Source organism: Scyliorhinus torazame, chromosome 2 (genome assembly GCF_047496885.1).
Source record: "Scyliorhinus torazame isolate Kashiwa2021f chromosome 2, sScyTor2.1, whole genome shotgun sequence".
In the NCBI taxonomy this organism is placed as follows: Eukaryota; Metazoa; Chordata; class Chondrichthyes; order Carcharhiniformes; family Scyliorhinidae; genus Scyliorhinus; species Scyliorhinus torazame.
Window position 1 is genome coordinate 133,062,819 of NC_092708.1, and position 16,665 is coordinate 133,079,483.

At 41.9% G+C, this 16,665-nt stretch overlaps 1 protein-coding gene across 6 annotated transcripts in view; it reads right to left on the minus strand.

Moving 5' to 3' along the window:
• Window positions 1–8,072: 8,072 nt before the first annotated feature.
• sestd1 (SEC14 and spectrin domains 1) overlaps window positions 8,073–16,665 on the minus strand; it is a 275,430-nt gene continuing 266,837 nt past the window's right edge. For all 6 annotated transcript variants that reach the window (XM_072477346.1, XM_072477354.1, XM_072477310.1 and 3 more), the window contains 3 exons: window positions 13,369–13,560; window positions 11,822–11,955; window positions 8,073–9,122 (listed from right to left, as the gene is read on the minus strand). In XM_072477346.1, the coding sequence (XP_072333447.1) occupies window positions 8,999–9,122; window positions 11,822–11,955; window positions 13,369–13,560 (450 nt within the window). In that variant the 3' untranslated portion in view covers window positions 8,073–8,998. The remainder of the gene's footprint in view (window positions 9,123–11,821; window positions 11,956–13,368; window positions 13,561–16,665) is intronic.

The following is a 16,665-nucleotide window of genomic DNA, read 5'->3' on the forward strand; positions in this document are numbered from 1 at the left end:
AAACCTGCTTCACCATTTAATGAGATCATGCACAATCATCAACTTCAACTCCATTTTCCTGGCTGATTCACATATCTCTATTTTGCATAGGGTCCAAAAATCAATGTACTCAATGACTGAGCATCCACAGACATTTAGAGCATACAATTCCAAAGATTTGCAAATCTAAGTAAAGAAATTTTGCCAATCCCTTTTTCTGAGATAATGGCCCTCGTTCTAGGCTCTCGTACTTGGGGAAACAGTAACTCAGCATCTATCGTTACTCTTCTAAACAAAAGATGTTCTTTGCTTATTTTGCTAGTGAAAAGGTTGCATTGAAAAATTCAGCCAACCTCAGTTAGGAGGAGTCTACTCATACTTGTCAAAACAACGTGTTCAGCGCGACAGCTGGTATGATTTCCACTTCTGTTGTATTAATGATCTATCAGTCTCCTAGCCCTAAAACATTGCTATCAGTTACAATAAGTAACTTGTACTTACATACATTTGTCTAAAAATCAGCTAAAGACTCACTAAAACCATTAGAACGTACAATGAAAAGGAAGGAGCGAAAGAGGAACAGAGGACACAGAAAGGAAGGGTAACAGAAAGAACAGAAGAGAGGAACAAAGAGAAAGTTGAGGGATGGCAAAATGACAAAAAGCAACATACATACATAGAAACTAGAAGCAGCAGGAGGCCATTCGGCCCTTCGAACCCGCTCCATCATTTATTACGATCATGGCTGATCATCAAGCTCAATACCCTGGTCCCACATTCCTCCCATATCTCTTGATTCCTTTAGCTCCAAGAGCTATATCTAATTCCTTGAAATTACACAACGTTTTGGCCTCAACTACTTTCTGTGGTAGATTCACCACTCTCTGGCAGACAGAGAATGAAGGAGAACCATTAATAGCTGAAAGGCATAAGAAAGTGCAGAAGAAAAAAAAAAGTATGTAAATGGTTACAGAGGTATAGGGAGGGAAGATAGAAAAAGTTGAAGGGTATGGGTGAGACTTTGAACAAGTTAGTGAGGATGATGACAAAAAAATGTTGGAAAGAAAGAGATTAAAGAAACAAAAAAACAGCATATGTGGTCATTAAGAGGCTATTTCTCTGTACCTGTGGTGTTAATTTTCTGAACAGAATTAAGCATGCGTGACAATGTGTTATAGGCAAGTCTCTAAACATTTATAGTTTGAGACAAATTCACACTTGTATAACTATTAATAAAACATACAGGATCTTGGGCTATATTTAAGAGGTATTGAGTACAACTCAAGGATATTATGATAAACCTGTACAAGCATTCATTCAGGCTCAACTAGAGATTTGTCCCCGATTTTGGGCAACTACACTTTAGAAAGGATGTTAAGGTTTTTGAGAGGGTGCAGCAAAGATTCACGAGAATGGTTCCATGGAAGTAGAACTTCAGTTACCTGGATAGATTGGGGACATTAGAACTATTTGCCTTGAACAAAATTAAGAGATTTGATTGAAGAGTTCAAAATTGTGAGGGGTCTGGACAGATTAGGTAGGGAGAAGATGATTTAATTCATGGAAGGATCACGGACCAGAGGGCACAAATATAAGGTGACTGACAAGAAACAGTGTGATGTACATGCAGGTTCGAGATTTTACCGGAAAGAAGATACAGAGCTTTCCGGTGGAGCCAGCCTCCACATTGCTGGAGGAGATGCTGACGACAGGGGAACTGGAGAAAGGGGTAGTGTCAGCGATTTATGGAGCTATTTTGGAAGACGAGAAGGCACCACTGGAAGGGATCAAAGCAAAGTGGGAGGAAGAGTTGGGAGAGGATATGGAGGAGGGGTTCTGGTGTGAGGTGCTCCGGAGAGTGAATGCCTCCACCTTGTGCGCGAGGTCGGGGCTGATACAGCTGAAGGTGGTATACAGAGCACACCTCACAAGGGCGAGGATGAGCCGATTCTTTGAAGAAGTAGAAGATGTGTGTGAACTTTGGGGGGGGGGGGGTTCACTGATCACGTTCATATGTTTTGGTCCTGTCCAAAGCTAGAGGATTACTGGAAAAAGGCTTTTAGGGTAATTTCTCAAGTGGTGCACGTGAAACTGGACCCGGGCCTCCGGGAGGCCATATTCGGGGTGTCGGACCAGCCAGAGTTGGAAACGGGTGCGGAGGCAGATGTTGTAGCCTTCGCCTCGTTGATCGCCCGAAGGCGGATCCTGATGGGGTGGAGAGCAACCTCTCCACCCTGTGCCCGGGCACGGTGGGGGGACCTGTTGGAATTCTTGACTCTTGAGAAGGTTAAGTTTGAACTGAGGGTGACAATTCATGGGCATTATTCATTATGCACTTTCAAGAACTCCAAAGATGTGCAGGTTAGGTGGATTGGCCATGCTAAATTGCCCTTAGTGTCCAAAATTGCCCTTAATGTTGGGTGGGGTTACTGGATTATGGGGGCAGGGTGGAGGTATGGGCTTACCAAGAGCCAGTGCAGACTCGATGGGCCGAATGGCCTCCTTTTGCACTGTAAATTCCATATTCTATATAACTGCATAACATCGAACATTAGTTGGGGCGTGTGGGTGGGAGGGTTGGGGGGCTGTGTGTGTTAATGGCGACTATGGGTGAACCCTAATTCCTTTTTGTCATTTGTTTGTGTGAACATGCGGGGTAATGTTTGGGGTTTGGTGGGAGGATGGGATCATTGTTATTGATATGGGGATTGACATATGCAAGGAAAACTACAGACTGGTGTAAAATCTATAGAGCAGTTACAATGGGGGACTAATTATTCTGCCCCCGTCTACATCAATGGCTCCGAAGTGTAGATAGTCGATAGCTTTAAGTTCCTGGGGGTCACCATCACCAACAATATGTCCTGGTTCACTCAAGCTGATGCAATAGTCAAGAAAGCCCAACAACGTCTCTACTTCTTATGGAAGCTAAAGAAATTCAGCATGCCGGCATTGACTCTTGCAAACATCTACAGATGTGCCATAGAGAGCATCCTATCCGGCTACGTCACAGCTTGGTATGGCAATTGCTCGGCCCAAGATCACAAGAAACTGCAGGCTGTGGTGAACTCAGCCCAACGCATCACACAAGTTTGCCTCCCTCCCATTGATTCTGTCTACACCTCCTGTTGCCTCAGGAAGGCAGACAGCATTGTCAGAGACCACTCGCACCCAGACTTTGCCCTCTTTCAGACCCTTCCATCAGGCAGAAAATACAGAAGTCTGAAGACCCGCACATCCAGTCATAGGAGCAGCTTCTTCCCCACAGCTACTAGACTCCTCAACAACTCTCCCTTGGACTGATCCGTTCCCTGTAAGACACTATTCATGACGCCCTATGCTGCTCTTGCTCATGTTGCATTTGCTTTGCTTGGCCCCTTGTTCCGCACTGTTACCAATTATTTATTTGTCAATGTACTTTGTCGATTATTCTTTTTGTCTACTGTGTATGTACTGTGTACGTTCCCTTGAAAAATATTTTTCATTGTACTTTGGTACATGTGACAGTAAATCAATCCATCAATAGTAACAGTGGAAAGGACAGAGAGGCTGAACAGTTTCTGAAGTATGTTTAGAAGATTTTTTGTTTCTGATCCAACAGGCAGGAAACATCACCGGGTTTGGTTTCGAGGAATGAGGTGGGTCAAATGGATCAAGTACCAATAGTGGAACATTTTGGAGGCAGAGTTCATAGCATGATAAAGTTTAGATTATCTGCACAAAAGGAAACACAACAATAGAGTAAAAATAATTAATTGTAGTAGGGCCAATTTCAAAGGGTTGGCATTGGGTCTGGCCCCCATAAATTGGAACGAAAGGTTGACAAGTTTACAGATTGACAACTGTAAGGGAACCAAGGACTGCATTTAAAGAGGTGGTTTGGGAACAGCTAACGTTCATTTTGAGGGGGAATAGAAGGACAGTGTCAGTGCTCCCTGGGTGACAAAAAAGATAAAGGGTAAAGTAAGATGAAGAAAAAAAAGGGTTGACATGACATATAGAATTGTCATAGAATTTACAGTGTAGAAGGAGGCCATTTGGCCCATCGAGTCTGCACCGGCTCTTGGAAAGAGCACCCTACCCAAGCACACACCTCCACCCTATCCCCATAACCCAGTTACCCCACCCAACACTAAGGGCAATTTTGGACACTAAGGACAATTTAGCCTGGCCAATCCACCTAACCTGCACATCTTTGTTTGGACTGTGGGAGGAAACCGGAGCACCCGGAGGAAACCCACGCACACACGGGGAGAACGTGCAGACTCTGCACAGACAGTGACCCAAGCCGGGTATCGAACCTGGGACCTTTGAAAATGTAAATGAGAACTTCAGAGGGGAAGTGAAAAATGAAATAAGTGAGGTAAAGAGAATGAAGAGGCTGAGAGCCAACATAATTGGGAATCCAAAAGTATTCTACGGGATTAACAATAAAAGGATGGTAAATGGAGGAGTAGGGTTAATTTGGTCCAAAAGAGAGATTTAGTGATGCACAGGGTATGGCTAAGGTACTAAATGTGTACTTTGCATCTATATATACTAAGGCAGAAGATGCTTTTAAAATCATATTGAAAGTAGAAGTAGTTGAGACATTGGATGGGCTAAAAATTGGTAAAGAGGAATTAAAAAGGCAGGCTGTACTTAAAAGTTGACAAGTCACCAGAACCAGGAGGAATGCCATCGAGGATACAAAGAGAAGTTAGGGTAGAAATTGTGGAGGCGCTTGGCATAATTTTCGCATCTCTCTTAGGTACAGGGGTGGTCTTAGAGGACCGAAGAATTGCAAATGTTACAGCGATGTTCAGAAAAGGGTGTAAAGATAATCCCCGCAATGATCTATAGAATTCCTACAGTGCAGAAGGTGGCCATTCGACCCATTGAATCTGCACTGACCTTCCAAAAGGGCACCCCACCTAAGCCCACTTCCTTACCCAAAACCTGTAACCCCTTAACCCCACATCTTTGGACTCTAAGGGGCAATTTAGCATGGCCAGTTCACTGAACCTGCACATCTTTGGACTGTGAGCACCTGGAGGAAACCCTCACAGACACGGGGTGAATGTTCAAAAATTATAGGCTTGTTGGTTTAACCATAGTGGTGGGAAAACGTTTAAACGTATTAATCCAGGACAAAATTAATTTTCTTGGACAAAAGGTGGATTCATTAAATACAGCCAGCATGGATTCATTAAGGGAAAATTGCACTTTAACTAAATTGATTGAGCCTTTTGATGCGATAACAAAGAGGACTGATGAGAGTAATACAGTTGATGTGGTGTACAAGGACTTCGAAAAAGCATTTGATAAAGTGCCACATAACAGGCTTGTTAGCAATGTTAAAGCCAATGGAATAAAAGGGACACTGGCAGCATGTATATCAAGTTGGCTGAATGACAGGAACCAGAGTAGTGGTGAACAGTTGTTTTTCTGACTAGGCACAAATATGTAGCAGGGATCCCCAGCGATCGGTATGAAGAACACTGATCAATTTGTTCTATATTAATAACTTAGGCCTGGGTGCGTAGGGCACAATTTCATAATTTGAAGATGACACAAAACTTGAATGAATTGTGAACTGTGAGGATAGTGATAGACTTCAAGAGGTCATAGGCTGGTGGAAAAGGTGGACATGTGGCAAATAAAATGTAAGACAGAGAAGTGTGAAACAATATACTACAGAAGGAAACAAAAAGAGGAACAGCAATGTAAAAGAAAGCATACAATTCTAAATGGGGCATAGATGCAGAGTGACGTGGGGTTATAGGTACACATATCATGGAAGGTGGCAGGACAGGTTGAGAATACGTTTGTAAGGCATATCATAATCTGGGCTTTGTAAATAGAGGCATACAGTACAAAAGCAAGGTGGTTGAGGTGAACCTTTATAAAACACTTGTATTGCCTTGCTTGGAGTATTGTGTCCAATTATGGGCACTACACTTTAGGCAGAATGTGAAGATTTTAGAGAAGGTGCAGAAAAAGTTTACAAGAATGGTTGCAGGGATGAGGGACATGAAGGAATTGGAGAAACTGCAGTTGTTCTCCTTCAGAGAAGGTTGGGAGGAGGTTTGATAGAGATGATCAAAATTCTGAGGGATTTGGACAAATAGGGAGAAATTGTTCTCATTGGCAGAAGGGTTGAGAACCATAGAATCCCTACAGTGCAGAACGACACCATTCAGCCCATCAAGTCTGCACCAACCCTCCGAAAGAGCATCTACCCAGGTTCACTCCGCTGCCCTATCCCTGTCACCCTGCACATTGATCAGGGCAAATCCACCTAACCTGCATATCTTGGGACTGTGAGAGGAAACTGGAGCACCCGGAGGAAACCCACAGACATGGGGAGAACGTATAAACTCCACAGTCACCCAAGGCTGGAATTGTCCCTGATGCTGTGAGGCAGCAGTGCTAACCAATATGCCACTGTGCTGCCTGAAGGTTATTGATTTAAGTTGAATGGCAAAAGAACCAAAGGCAACACATGAAGGTGTTTTTTTTACCCAGTAAGTAGTTAGGATCTGAAATGCACTGTCTGCGAATTAGATGAAGACGGATTCAACTGTGGCTTTCAAAACGATATTGAATAATTATCTTAAGTGCTTAACACACTGCTACCACTGTACATCATTGGTGAAGTAAAGTGGTGGATGGAGTGCCAATCAAGCAGGCTGCTTTGTCCTGGATGATGTTGAGCTTCTTGACGGTTGGAGCTGCACTCGTATAGATTGTGGAGGCTGTTCCATCACACTCCTCCTGACTTGTGTCTTGTAGATGGTTGACAAGCTTTGGGGAGTCAAGAGGAGAGTTGGGCTGCAGATTTTCCAGCCTTTGACCTGCTCTTGTCGTTCAGTTTCTGGTCAATGGTAACCCCCAGGATGCTGATACTGGAGGATTCATCGACGATAATGCAACTTAATGTTAAGGGGAGATAGTTAGATTCTCTCTTGTTGGAGATGGTCATTGTCAGGCACTTGGGTGGTATGAATGTCACTTGCTATTTATCAGCCCAAGCCTGAATATTGTCCAGGCCTTGCTGCATATGGACATGGACTTCTTCAGTATCTGAGGAGTAATGAATGGTGAACATTGTGCAACCAGCAGCAAGTATCCCCACTTCTGGCTTTATGATGGAGGGAAGGTTATTGATGAAGAAGCTGAGGATGTCCCTGGACTGAGATGATTGCCCTCCAACAACATTTGCGCTAGGTATGACTCCAGCAGAGAAGATTCCCATTAACTTCAGTTTTTCGAAGGCTCCTTTGAGAAAGATTTAAAAAAAAGAACATATTCATATCTTTATATCACTACACAAAGACAGATCATGATCTAAGTAAATATTATCAAAATTCACCATACCTGCCTTGGGAGACACTGATGGTGTACACGAGGACACATGATATCATCCAGATCACAAGGAGGCACAATTATTACACCCCTAGATTACAGTACTACATAAATAGATTTGGAAAGTGTGAGGCAACTTCCATATAAGTAAGACATTCTCACTTCTTACGAATGTGACTGTGTCACTGAACCCAAGACAGTGTCCATGGCAGACCAAAGTTCAAAACTATTATCTATCTCTTCCCTGAATCTCCCTCAACCAATTACACATCAACTTCTTGTTTGCCATTACAAAATTTTAGCTTTATTGAACAGAAGACTTCATTTTTGCTCATTTTCTTTTCAGCCACTTATCAAAGCGAGAATTGGGAGATCAGGCTGCCTTCATGTTCATGAATACTTCTGACTGATCTTGCACACCTTCTATGCACTACATCCAACTTCTCAATCTAACTACCCAAATGAAGTCTGACCTCAAATCAGAGATCTTTTGTCCCACATAGGTTTCCTCTTCTCTGCATTTCCATGTTAAAATCAAGACTCACTGCACTTTCTCCTTTTCTGATTCATTCTTAACTCCGAAATCACTCAGTTTTTCTACCCTTCCATTACTAGACTCAAGGGTTACATCACTTAATTGTAGTCACCTCTTTTAAACTTTATCAATCATGGCTCTTATCCGGGTTTTTCAACTGAAAAAATCCTTTTCATACCAGTTCAAAGGAGACAAATGTAAGTAAGTAATACACAGTGTACATGTTGCATTTTATTTTGCAAGGATGAGAACCATGAATTTTCAATGCCAAATTGCTGCTTAAAATGTTGGGCTGTCAAAACAAATAGTCATTTATCTGTTTTTTTTTTTTAAAAAAGGTACTTATCTCAGAGTATCATTTAGGATGTAATTGTCATATGTAAAACATATTAGATATTGAAGAAAAAAAAATTACGTCAAAGGCATTTAAGTGTACATTTCATATTGGCACAAAGTAAAGCAGCAACATTTTTAAAAATCAGAAATTAAGACATAATTGTAAGGGAAACATTTTATCAACATCTACTAACAGATATATTAAAAGCCTAAAAGTACCACTGCACCTGTCTAAGAACAGTAAAAGGGACTGCTTAGTCCATGGACATTCTAAAAGATTTGGTAGCACCATTAAGCTTTTGTGCCAACCACTAAACTTAACAGTTGACAGGACTGTAAAGCTCTTGGGGTAGGAATTCAGTTCAGTGCAATGCTTTATATTCCACTCTTATGTTATTCTTAGATCGTAATGTCATTGCAGCAACATTAATTAGTCAATATGGCTTTTACAGTCAAAGCTGACAATGGCCCGTATTCAAATGCAAGCTGTGCAGAATATGCATGGAATGGAGTCTCTGTTTCCCTCATCTGTAGTATATATTTCTACCATAATTCTAGACATATAATGCACAGAAGAGATATCAGACCTATTTTCCAAAGTATAACAGTGCATGTTATACGCAAAAATTGTTCCAAGGTCCATTACTAAAATTTCACATTTTATGCACACCTGGATTGTGCACCCATTTTCAAATGTAAAATAGTGTCAACATAAGCAAAACAAATTTCTCGTATCTGAATGATATGCTGAGTAGGTGACTCCCAGTCTTGCTATTGGCCATATGCTAAAGGCTTGACCCATTAACTGTCTTTTGGGATTGGTTCTGGCGGTTGTGGCTTCTTTTGGCTAACCAATCGCATCTTTTCTCGAATATGTTCTGCTGTTGAGGCCATGTCACTTGGGCTTCCAAAGTACTGTTCAGTTCTGTTAAATAAATATTGAGAATACATTTAAATGTGGAAAAGCAGAATTATTGAAATACAATATAGCAAACACCGAAAATAAACCACAATGATGTTTAGTGAGGAATTCTGAATGATTGTTAGTAATTTTGCCCAGGATTATTTCAAACGTGTATAAATTTCCCCTTCTCCACCTTAACACAATCAATTGAAATTAATTCCTCAGTTCTTGTAAAGAATGCATCATTTATCTGGTTCCATCCTCTCCAAACTGCCTGTAAGAGAAAGTCTGTGGGGACACAGAGCGTAAACATGCATCTTATAATTTTATAAGATAAACGAGGCACAACCTATATTAAGAAGAAAATCCTTTTGACATTTAACTTAAATTTGCTGGATCATATCCAATTTAGGCGACAACAGGTAATAAAGAAGACAAATGGAATTCTGGTCTTTATAGCAAAAGGGATAGAGTATAAAAGTAGGGAAGAGTTGCTGCTCTATAAGGAATTGGTGAGACTCCACCTGGAGTACAGTGTTCTGTTTCGGTCCCCTTATTTGAGGAGGGATGTAGTTGCATTAGAGGCAGTTCAGAGGAGGTTCACGAGATTAATTCCAGAGATGAAGGGTTTGTCTTATGAAGAGAGATGGAGCAGTTTAGGCCTATACTCTCTCGAGTTTAGAAGAATGAGCGATCAGTCTCGAGAGGCTGGATTGCCTACTCCTGCTCCTAGTTCTTATATTATGTTCAGGCAGATGAATATACATTGCCACAGCAAACTTAACTTCTTTTGTACAATCTTAGCGATTCATATAGATAATGCCAAATTAATGAGAAGGTATCAGATTATAAGCATCTGGAAAATTACAGTTGGTTTTACATAGCATACTGATCACAATAGAGTGCATAACCTATAATATCGAATGAGCTCTGTGCTACAGTGAAGAATGCTAATGCTGAAATCTAGAACACTTTATTTTATGAGTCTGTTACCCAGTATCGACATCAGGTGTTCCCAAGTACAGTTATAACTGAATGATGGTGCTCTGAGAAAGCCAAAAGGCTGTGCGACATTGCTCATATGCAGCCCACTCTCACTTAGCACATCCATAAATCTTGTTGAAAATTCAGCTTCTCCCTGTCTCCTCTCCCACATTCAACTCTAATTGCCCATCAACCCTGCCCTTGATGAAGTACATTTGTTTCTGGACCCTGACTACATTGAATTTAAAATCTTCCTCTTCAAATTGTTCCATGACTTTGCACATCTTGGGCTGGATTCTTCCTGAAGTGCGTTTCCTAATGGGACGGAGAATCGTGAGTTGGGGGAAAATCGGGTTTGGTGCCGCACGTCCCCCGCTGGTGCCAGGATCGAGATTTAAGAACACGTGCCAGCGTGAGCATGTAAATGAATGTGTCTGCATCCATTTAGCAGATCCGACACCAGAGTCTCCGGCCCTCTGTGATACTCTGGTTCCCTGGGCCGGGTATCACATGGCAACAAATCACTTCTGGTATTTATAAGTGCAGCCCTGAGGTGGTGGGCCAAGGGAACCCTTTTGGGGAATTTCTCGCAAGGTCCATCTGAGGGCCACCCTCCCATTCCCACAATGCACTACCTGACCACCCCTCCTCTACCAGACCCCCACATATCCCTCCTTTAATATGGGGAACCTGCAGCCCCCCCCTCCCCCTTTAATAGGGAAAACCCCAAGGGACCCCTTTCCCTTTCATAGGGAGAACACCCAAAGATCCCCCCCGCCCCTACCCCGATCCCCTAACTGAAGGGATTTGTGGAAGCTGTCAATCTCAGCCCACTACTAGAAAGTTACGAACGGCTTGCAGCTAATGGATGTGAGGGGTCTGGACACAGGTCACAACTTTTCTTGTTCGAGGAATGGACACGTGGAAATTCCAGTAAGTGCATTTATTTTCACTGCCTCTGTCTGGTCTGCTCTATAGCTTCCAGTCAGGGGTCTATTTTCTGGGAGGTGGGAGTGGACCTTTAGTCAGGGGGTCCATTTAGTTAGGGGGTCCCGAGGGTGGGGCACCATCATACTTGGGGGAAGGGGTAGGGGACCTGGGAATCCAGGGATGGGATTGCTTTGCGGTGCTATCTGGCTGCCCGCTCAAAATGTCAGCCCAATAGAGTCTTGTATGCCTCGCCATGCGTAAATTTGCATGACCAAGGGATATGGAATTACATCTTGATTTGCGCCCTCTGGGGGATTGTAAATCAGCTGAAATTCTCCTCCAGCGGGAGAACATAGTCTCCCAAGCAGAGAATTCATTCCCTTATCTCTACAATGTGCTTTATACCCACTCTAACACTCTTTAGTGCTGTAATTCTGGCCTTTTTTCATTACTTCTGTTAACATTGGTAGCAGAGCTTTCAACTGCATTGGTTTTCTCGCTGGAATTCTCTGCCTAAGCCTCTCTTCCTCTGCAATTTTTAACAAAATTGTCCTAATCATCCGATTATTATATATAATTCATTCATTTATTACATTAACCTGTCACATCTTTCATAGAAAAAGCCGTGGAATGTTTTCTACATTAGGGACACCACCAGAATAAAAACTGTGAAAAAGCTGATCAGAAAGATAAAAATATTTTCTCAATATTATGAAGTGCATTAGTGATCATTAGATGATAATAACTGCCCAAATTGGCTGTATGGATACCATGCACAGATAAATGTCAACAATGTAAAATCTTACCCATCAGGGTAAACCACAGGCACTGTTAGTCTATCTAATAACGATTTTCCAGTGACTTCAACTTCATCAATTTTTTCTAGAAACTCCTTCCAGGCTTCAGTCTGCTCCTCCAATTGAGAATTATCCTTTAGTATCTGAAGAAAAAAAATTGTAAGTTATGAAACAAAAAGGTAGTTGTATAGCCATGTTCTGAATATAATCCTAGTCAATTCTAAAGAAGAAGAACATATACGTAGTTAGGAAGTCTGTGCCAGAATATTAGATCTGAAGTATCAAGCTGCTCACATATGTAACTTATACTTCAACGGTATAGGTTTTGCTGAAAATATAAAATGTTGTTTACAAAGCAGTGCTATATTATTTTACTGTGAATTTACTTCACTTTCACCTGCTTATTAAAATACAAGCATGAAACAAACTAGGGTCTTTAAAATTAAGCATCCCCATCGCAGCTATGCATATGGAAACAGTCATGACACAACACGATTCTTCAAAAGTAAAGTAAAACTGAGCGAAGGCAATTTTAATTGTTAACGTTGTAAAAATTGGGGAAAAGTGAACCATTCTGTGATATGAAAACTGCCTTGATATAAAGGCATAATTTTATTTAAACCATTGCAATTCATCATGAAAAATAAACATTTTGGGCAATGTTTTAACTTCAAAAATAAACCTGTTTTAGCATTCAGTATAAACCTTGGTAAGTGGCAAGTTTTGTGAACAATTAATTATAAAATAATTCTAATACACAGCTTTTTGTGGGCTTATTTAACTTGAAAGAGTGGGTGTGCCATATATGTGTAAGTGGGACTGGTCATTTTAGTTACTTGTTAGAAATGTACTTCTCTTCTCCCCAGTTTGCAGAGTGTTGACTCTTACTGAATACAAATGGGGATTGGAAATCAATGCGCAGACATCAGCTACCATGAGCCCTTTAATAGGTATATTCCATTCGCACCAATTTAATGGGGTGAACTTACTATCTTGTGCATCAGTTTCTACAAAATGGTTGAATCCAGTGAAACTGAAACTGGAACTAAGAGCATTTGACAACAATCATAGAAAATTGCTGGCAGACACTTACTCAGAAGCAAACGTTTCCAGTTCCTATTTTACTGAAGTTCCTCCTTCACATAAGAAAAACATTCATACAAAGTGTTCTTATAATGGCTGAGTAAGCAATTGTTGTACATGATATGCTATAGACTAATACATAGCCAGAAAATTCCTTTTAGATCTGAGTGGCGTTAACCTTGATGATAGCTTGGCACTACAACTGATCTCAATCCCTCAGGTCAGGAGGAAAATAAAATCACACATGCTTCCCATTCCTGATTGGCACTCAGTGGCCCTCTCTACAAAGTGAACAGATAAACTTCAGATAATGACAGAATCAGGCTTGGTTATAATGGCCATTCTACATAAAATGTTTACATATTGACCAAGCCCATAAATGAAAGAAAAGAGTCACCACCTTCAGGAGAGCAGTGATGAAGAAAAATACTTCAAACATCTAAACACTTCGAGGCTAAAAAATAAAACACAACCTTTTCAGCAGCTAAGTTGAATGTGTAGGCCAAACTCAATCTGTGAATCCTTTCTTCCGACGTCACTGTAAACTGTTTCCAGACTCTGTTCAGTCTTGGTAGTGTCTCTCCTGATGACCTTGTGGTGCATCGCAGAGATTGGCACAGCACTACTGTGGCCTGCAGCAATTGTCTTCCATAGTCATAGGTACTCTGGATACACAGCATCATTAGGTGGGATAAATAAAACAGGTCGATACTTGGATTACTTTTGCATTCTATTCATAGCATTTCATTTTGCTTAAGTTAAAATTAGAAATACTTTTAAAACTGGATTTAAGACATTTTTGGGTAATGCCACTTTATCTTTCAAATATTTTGCTTTATCTAAACAGACACATTGATCAGACAAGCAGAATACGTACAAGTCATCTGCTCACCAAGCTTCAAAGGATAATTCAAATGTGCTAAACTATGAAGCATCAATGTTCTGCTCACCAAAATTCATGAACAGTGTGCCACCATACATATATGTTTAGTCAGGATGGGAGTTTAAGCAGAAATGATAAATAGGCAGATTAGGTTAAAATTAAACCCAAAGTCTGGGTGTCATCCTTTCATCAGAATTGCACACTTTCCATTTGTGCTTTCTATATGGAGCTTTCCCAAAATTTAGCTCAGTTCACTGATTTTTCACACACCATTTAGCACTTTCTGACATAAAAAGTCAGATTCAACATGCCTATTTACCTCCTCCTGAAGCTCCTCCAAGTGAACAACACTTTCTTCCATATCTGTATTTGCTAGTCACATTTTTGTTTCAATTTTAGGATAACTGTTGGGTGACTGTTTTGATGAACTCTTCCATTTTGTTTGTAAGTATGACCTGGGTTCTCTATGATCAGCTACCTCAACTCTCACTCCCATCCCTGTTCTAATACTTCCATGATGATCCAACTAAGTTCAACATAAAATTCAAGAACTGTATCAGCCTTGGCTCAGCAGAAGTACTCTCATCTCTCAGCCCAAAGGTGTAGGAACGAGTTTCCTTCTAGGATTTCAGCTCATAATTTAGGTTGAAACCAATGATCCCCATGCTGTTCACATGTGTTGCCACGCAGCAGCCTGGAGGATAACATGAAGTTCTTCTTCCAGGTTATATGCCACATGAGGCCACCCCCAAAAAATGGCAATTGCACATGTTAAAAAACTCACCGTTCGTAACAGCAAAATTTTTACTAAGAACATTAGTTGAGACATTGGACTTCAAGTGACGGTTATGTGCTGAGCATTCGCACATCATATGTCTCTCCTCCAGGATACAACCAAATAAGCACTTTTAGTCGAATTTGCACGAAAATTCGGACTTAGTTCACCCACAATTAAGAAAAGGAAAGAATAGGAACAACATGCCAACAAATGGGACCTCGAGAGGCCGCAGAGATGGCAGGAGCGGAGGAAAAGGACACGAACAGCAGGTGGACGAGTCGGCGGACCCACAAGGCGAAGAGTCCCGTCCACGCCGGAGAGAGGGAGACAGACGACCTGAAAAACGGCCTCCCCACACTGGCCTGAAGATGGATGGAAGACGTTCCTGACAAGGAACTGATGGGCAATGAGGAAAGCAACAAAAGTGGAGATCCAGGTGACGGTCAAAGTAGACAGTGATGGAAACGTTGGTCACCATGCAGGCGGCGATCGACAGAATGGGGAAGAAGCTGGAAGCTCAGGGGAAGAAGATCCTAGGGCTGGAAAAGGCATTGACGGACCAGAGCGACAGGATTGTCACGCTGGAGGCCAAAATCAAAAGGTTTGTGACGACCAAGGGGAGCCTGAAGGGGAAGGTCAAAGACCAGGAGAATCAGTCCCGGAGCCAGAATATCCAGATTGTGGGCCTGCCAAAAGGGACAAGGGACCCGACGGACTGTGTGGCTCAGATGCTGGGCAACCTAGTCGGGAGGGACAACTTCCCCAAACCACTGGAGTTCGACAGGGCACACTGTTTGCTCTGACCAAAGCCCAAGACGGGGAACAGCCAAGGGCAATAATTGCCAAATTACACCAATACCACGATCAGGAGAGGATCCTGTGGTGGGCAAGGCAGACAAAGGCGAGCAGCTGGGAAGGACATAGAATCTGAGTCTACCAGGACATAGGGGCAGACCTGGCAAAGCTCAGGGCCGAGTTCAACCAGGAAAAACCGGCCCTATACGAAAGCAGAGTGAAATTTGCAATGCTGTTCCCAGCCAGGCTCTGGGTCATTTTCAAAAATAAGGAACATTATTTCAACACCCCGGCAGAGGCGAAAGGCCTGGACAAGGGGCAGGCAATGCAGCACTGAGGACAAAGCAGAAGAGGGACAAAGGGAAAAAGAACTATGATGGACCCATACTATGTTTACGCGGGACATTACTGCCTCACTTTGAACAGAAATGCCAGACCACAGCAAAGGGCGAGGACAGAGAAATGCAAGAGAGGGTGAAGGGGAGACAGTAATAAGGGGCAAATATCTTCCATCACCCTGGCTACGTTACAACATTTATACTCATGGTTAAACAGTGCAACAAATTAAGAAAATGTAATGTAATGAAGAATTGGTACTTCACGGAATATAATGATACTGCCCCCTACAGTAGGAAAGTGGAAACAACTTCTGCATGATGGTGTCAGGAATAATGAGGAAAGAACTCACCAGTGTTATATATAGTAGAGTTAGAATAAGTTGTTTGACAAATCAGTGCACAATTAAGAATTGTAGACAAGACAATTATACAGCATAATACATGAAATATGAACAAAACAATATTCAACTCTTTTAGTAGATTGACAAACTGAACAAAAAATTCCAAGTAGTAGCAGCAACAAGGACTTAAATAGTGCCTCTAATGTGGAAAAACATTCCATGGACACAAAGGACAACAAAACTAAGAAATTAGGAGGTGTGACCAAAAGCTTGCTCAGAGAAGTTGGATTTAAGGAGGAGAGAGAGTGGAGAGATGGTGAGGTTTAGGGGACGATCTACTGGCCACGCTGTGCTTCAAAAGCAGCGCACTGTGGCATTATGCGGCCGGTAGATGATGGGAGACCCCGCTCTGGGGTCATCTATCGTGATCTTGCAGATATCACGATGTGAAGCCCACCCATTGTGGGCAGGATCACTTTTTAGCAAATCTGCATATTAAAATAAGGCAGCTAGTCTCACTGTAATATGCAGCTCCCTGAGCTAACCAAGGCATTGGGATCTATCTCCTTCACCTTGGAGACCTCGGGCGAACCCGATTCAGTACTGGTCTCCACAAATGGGGACCAGACGGAACG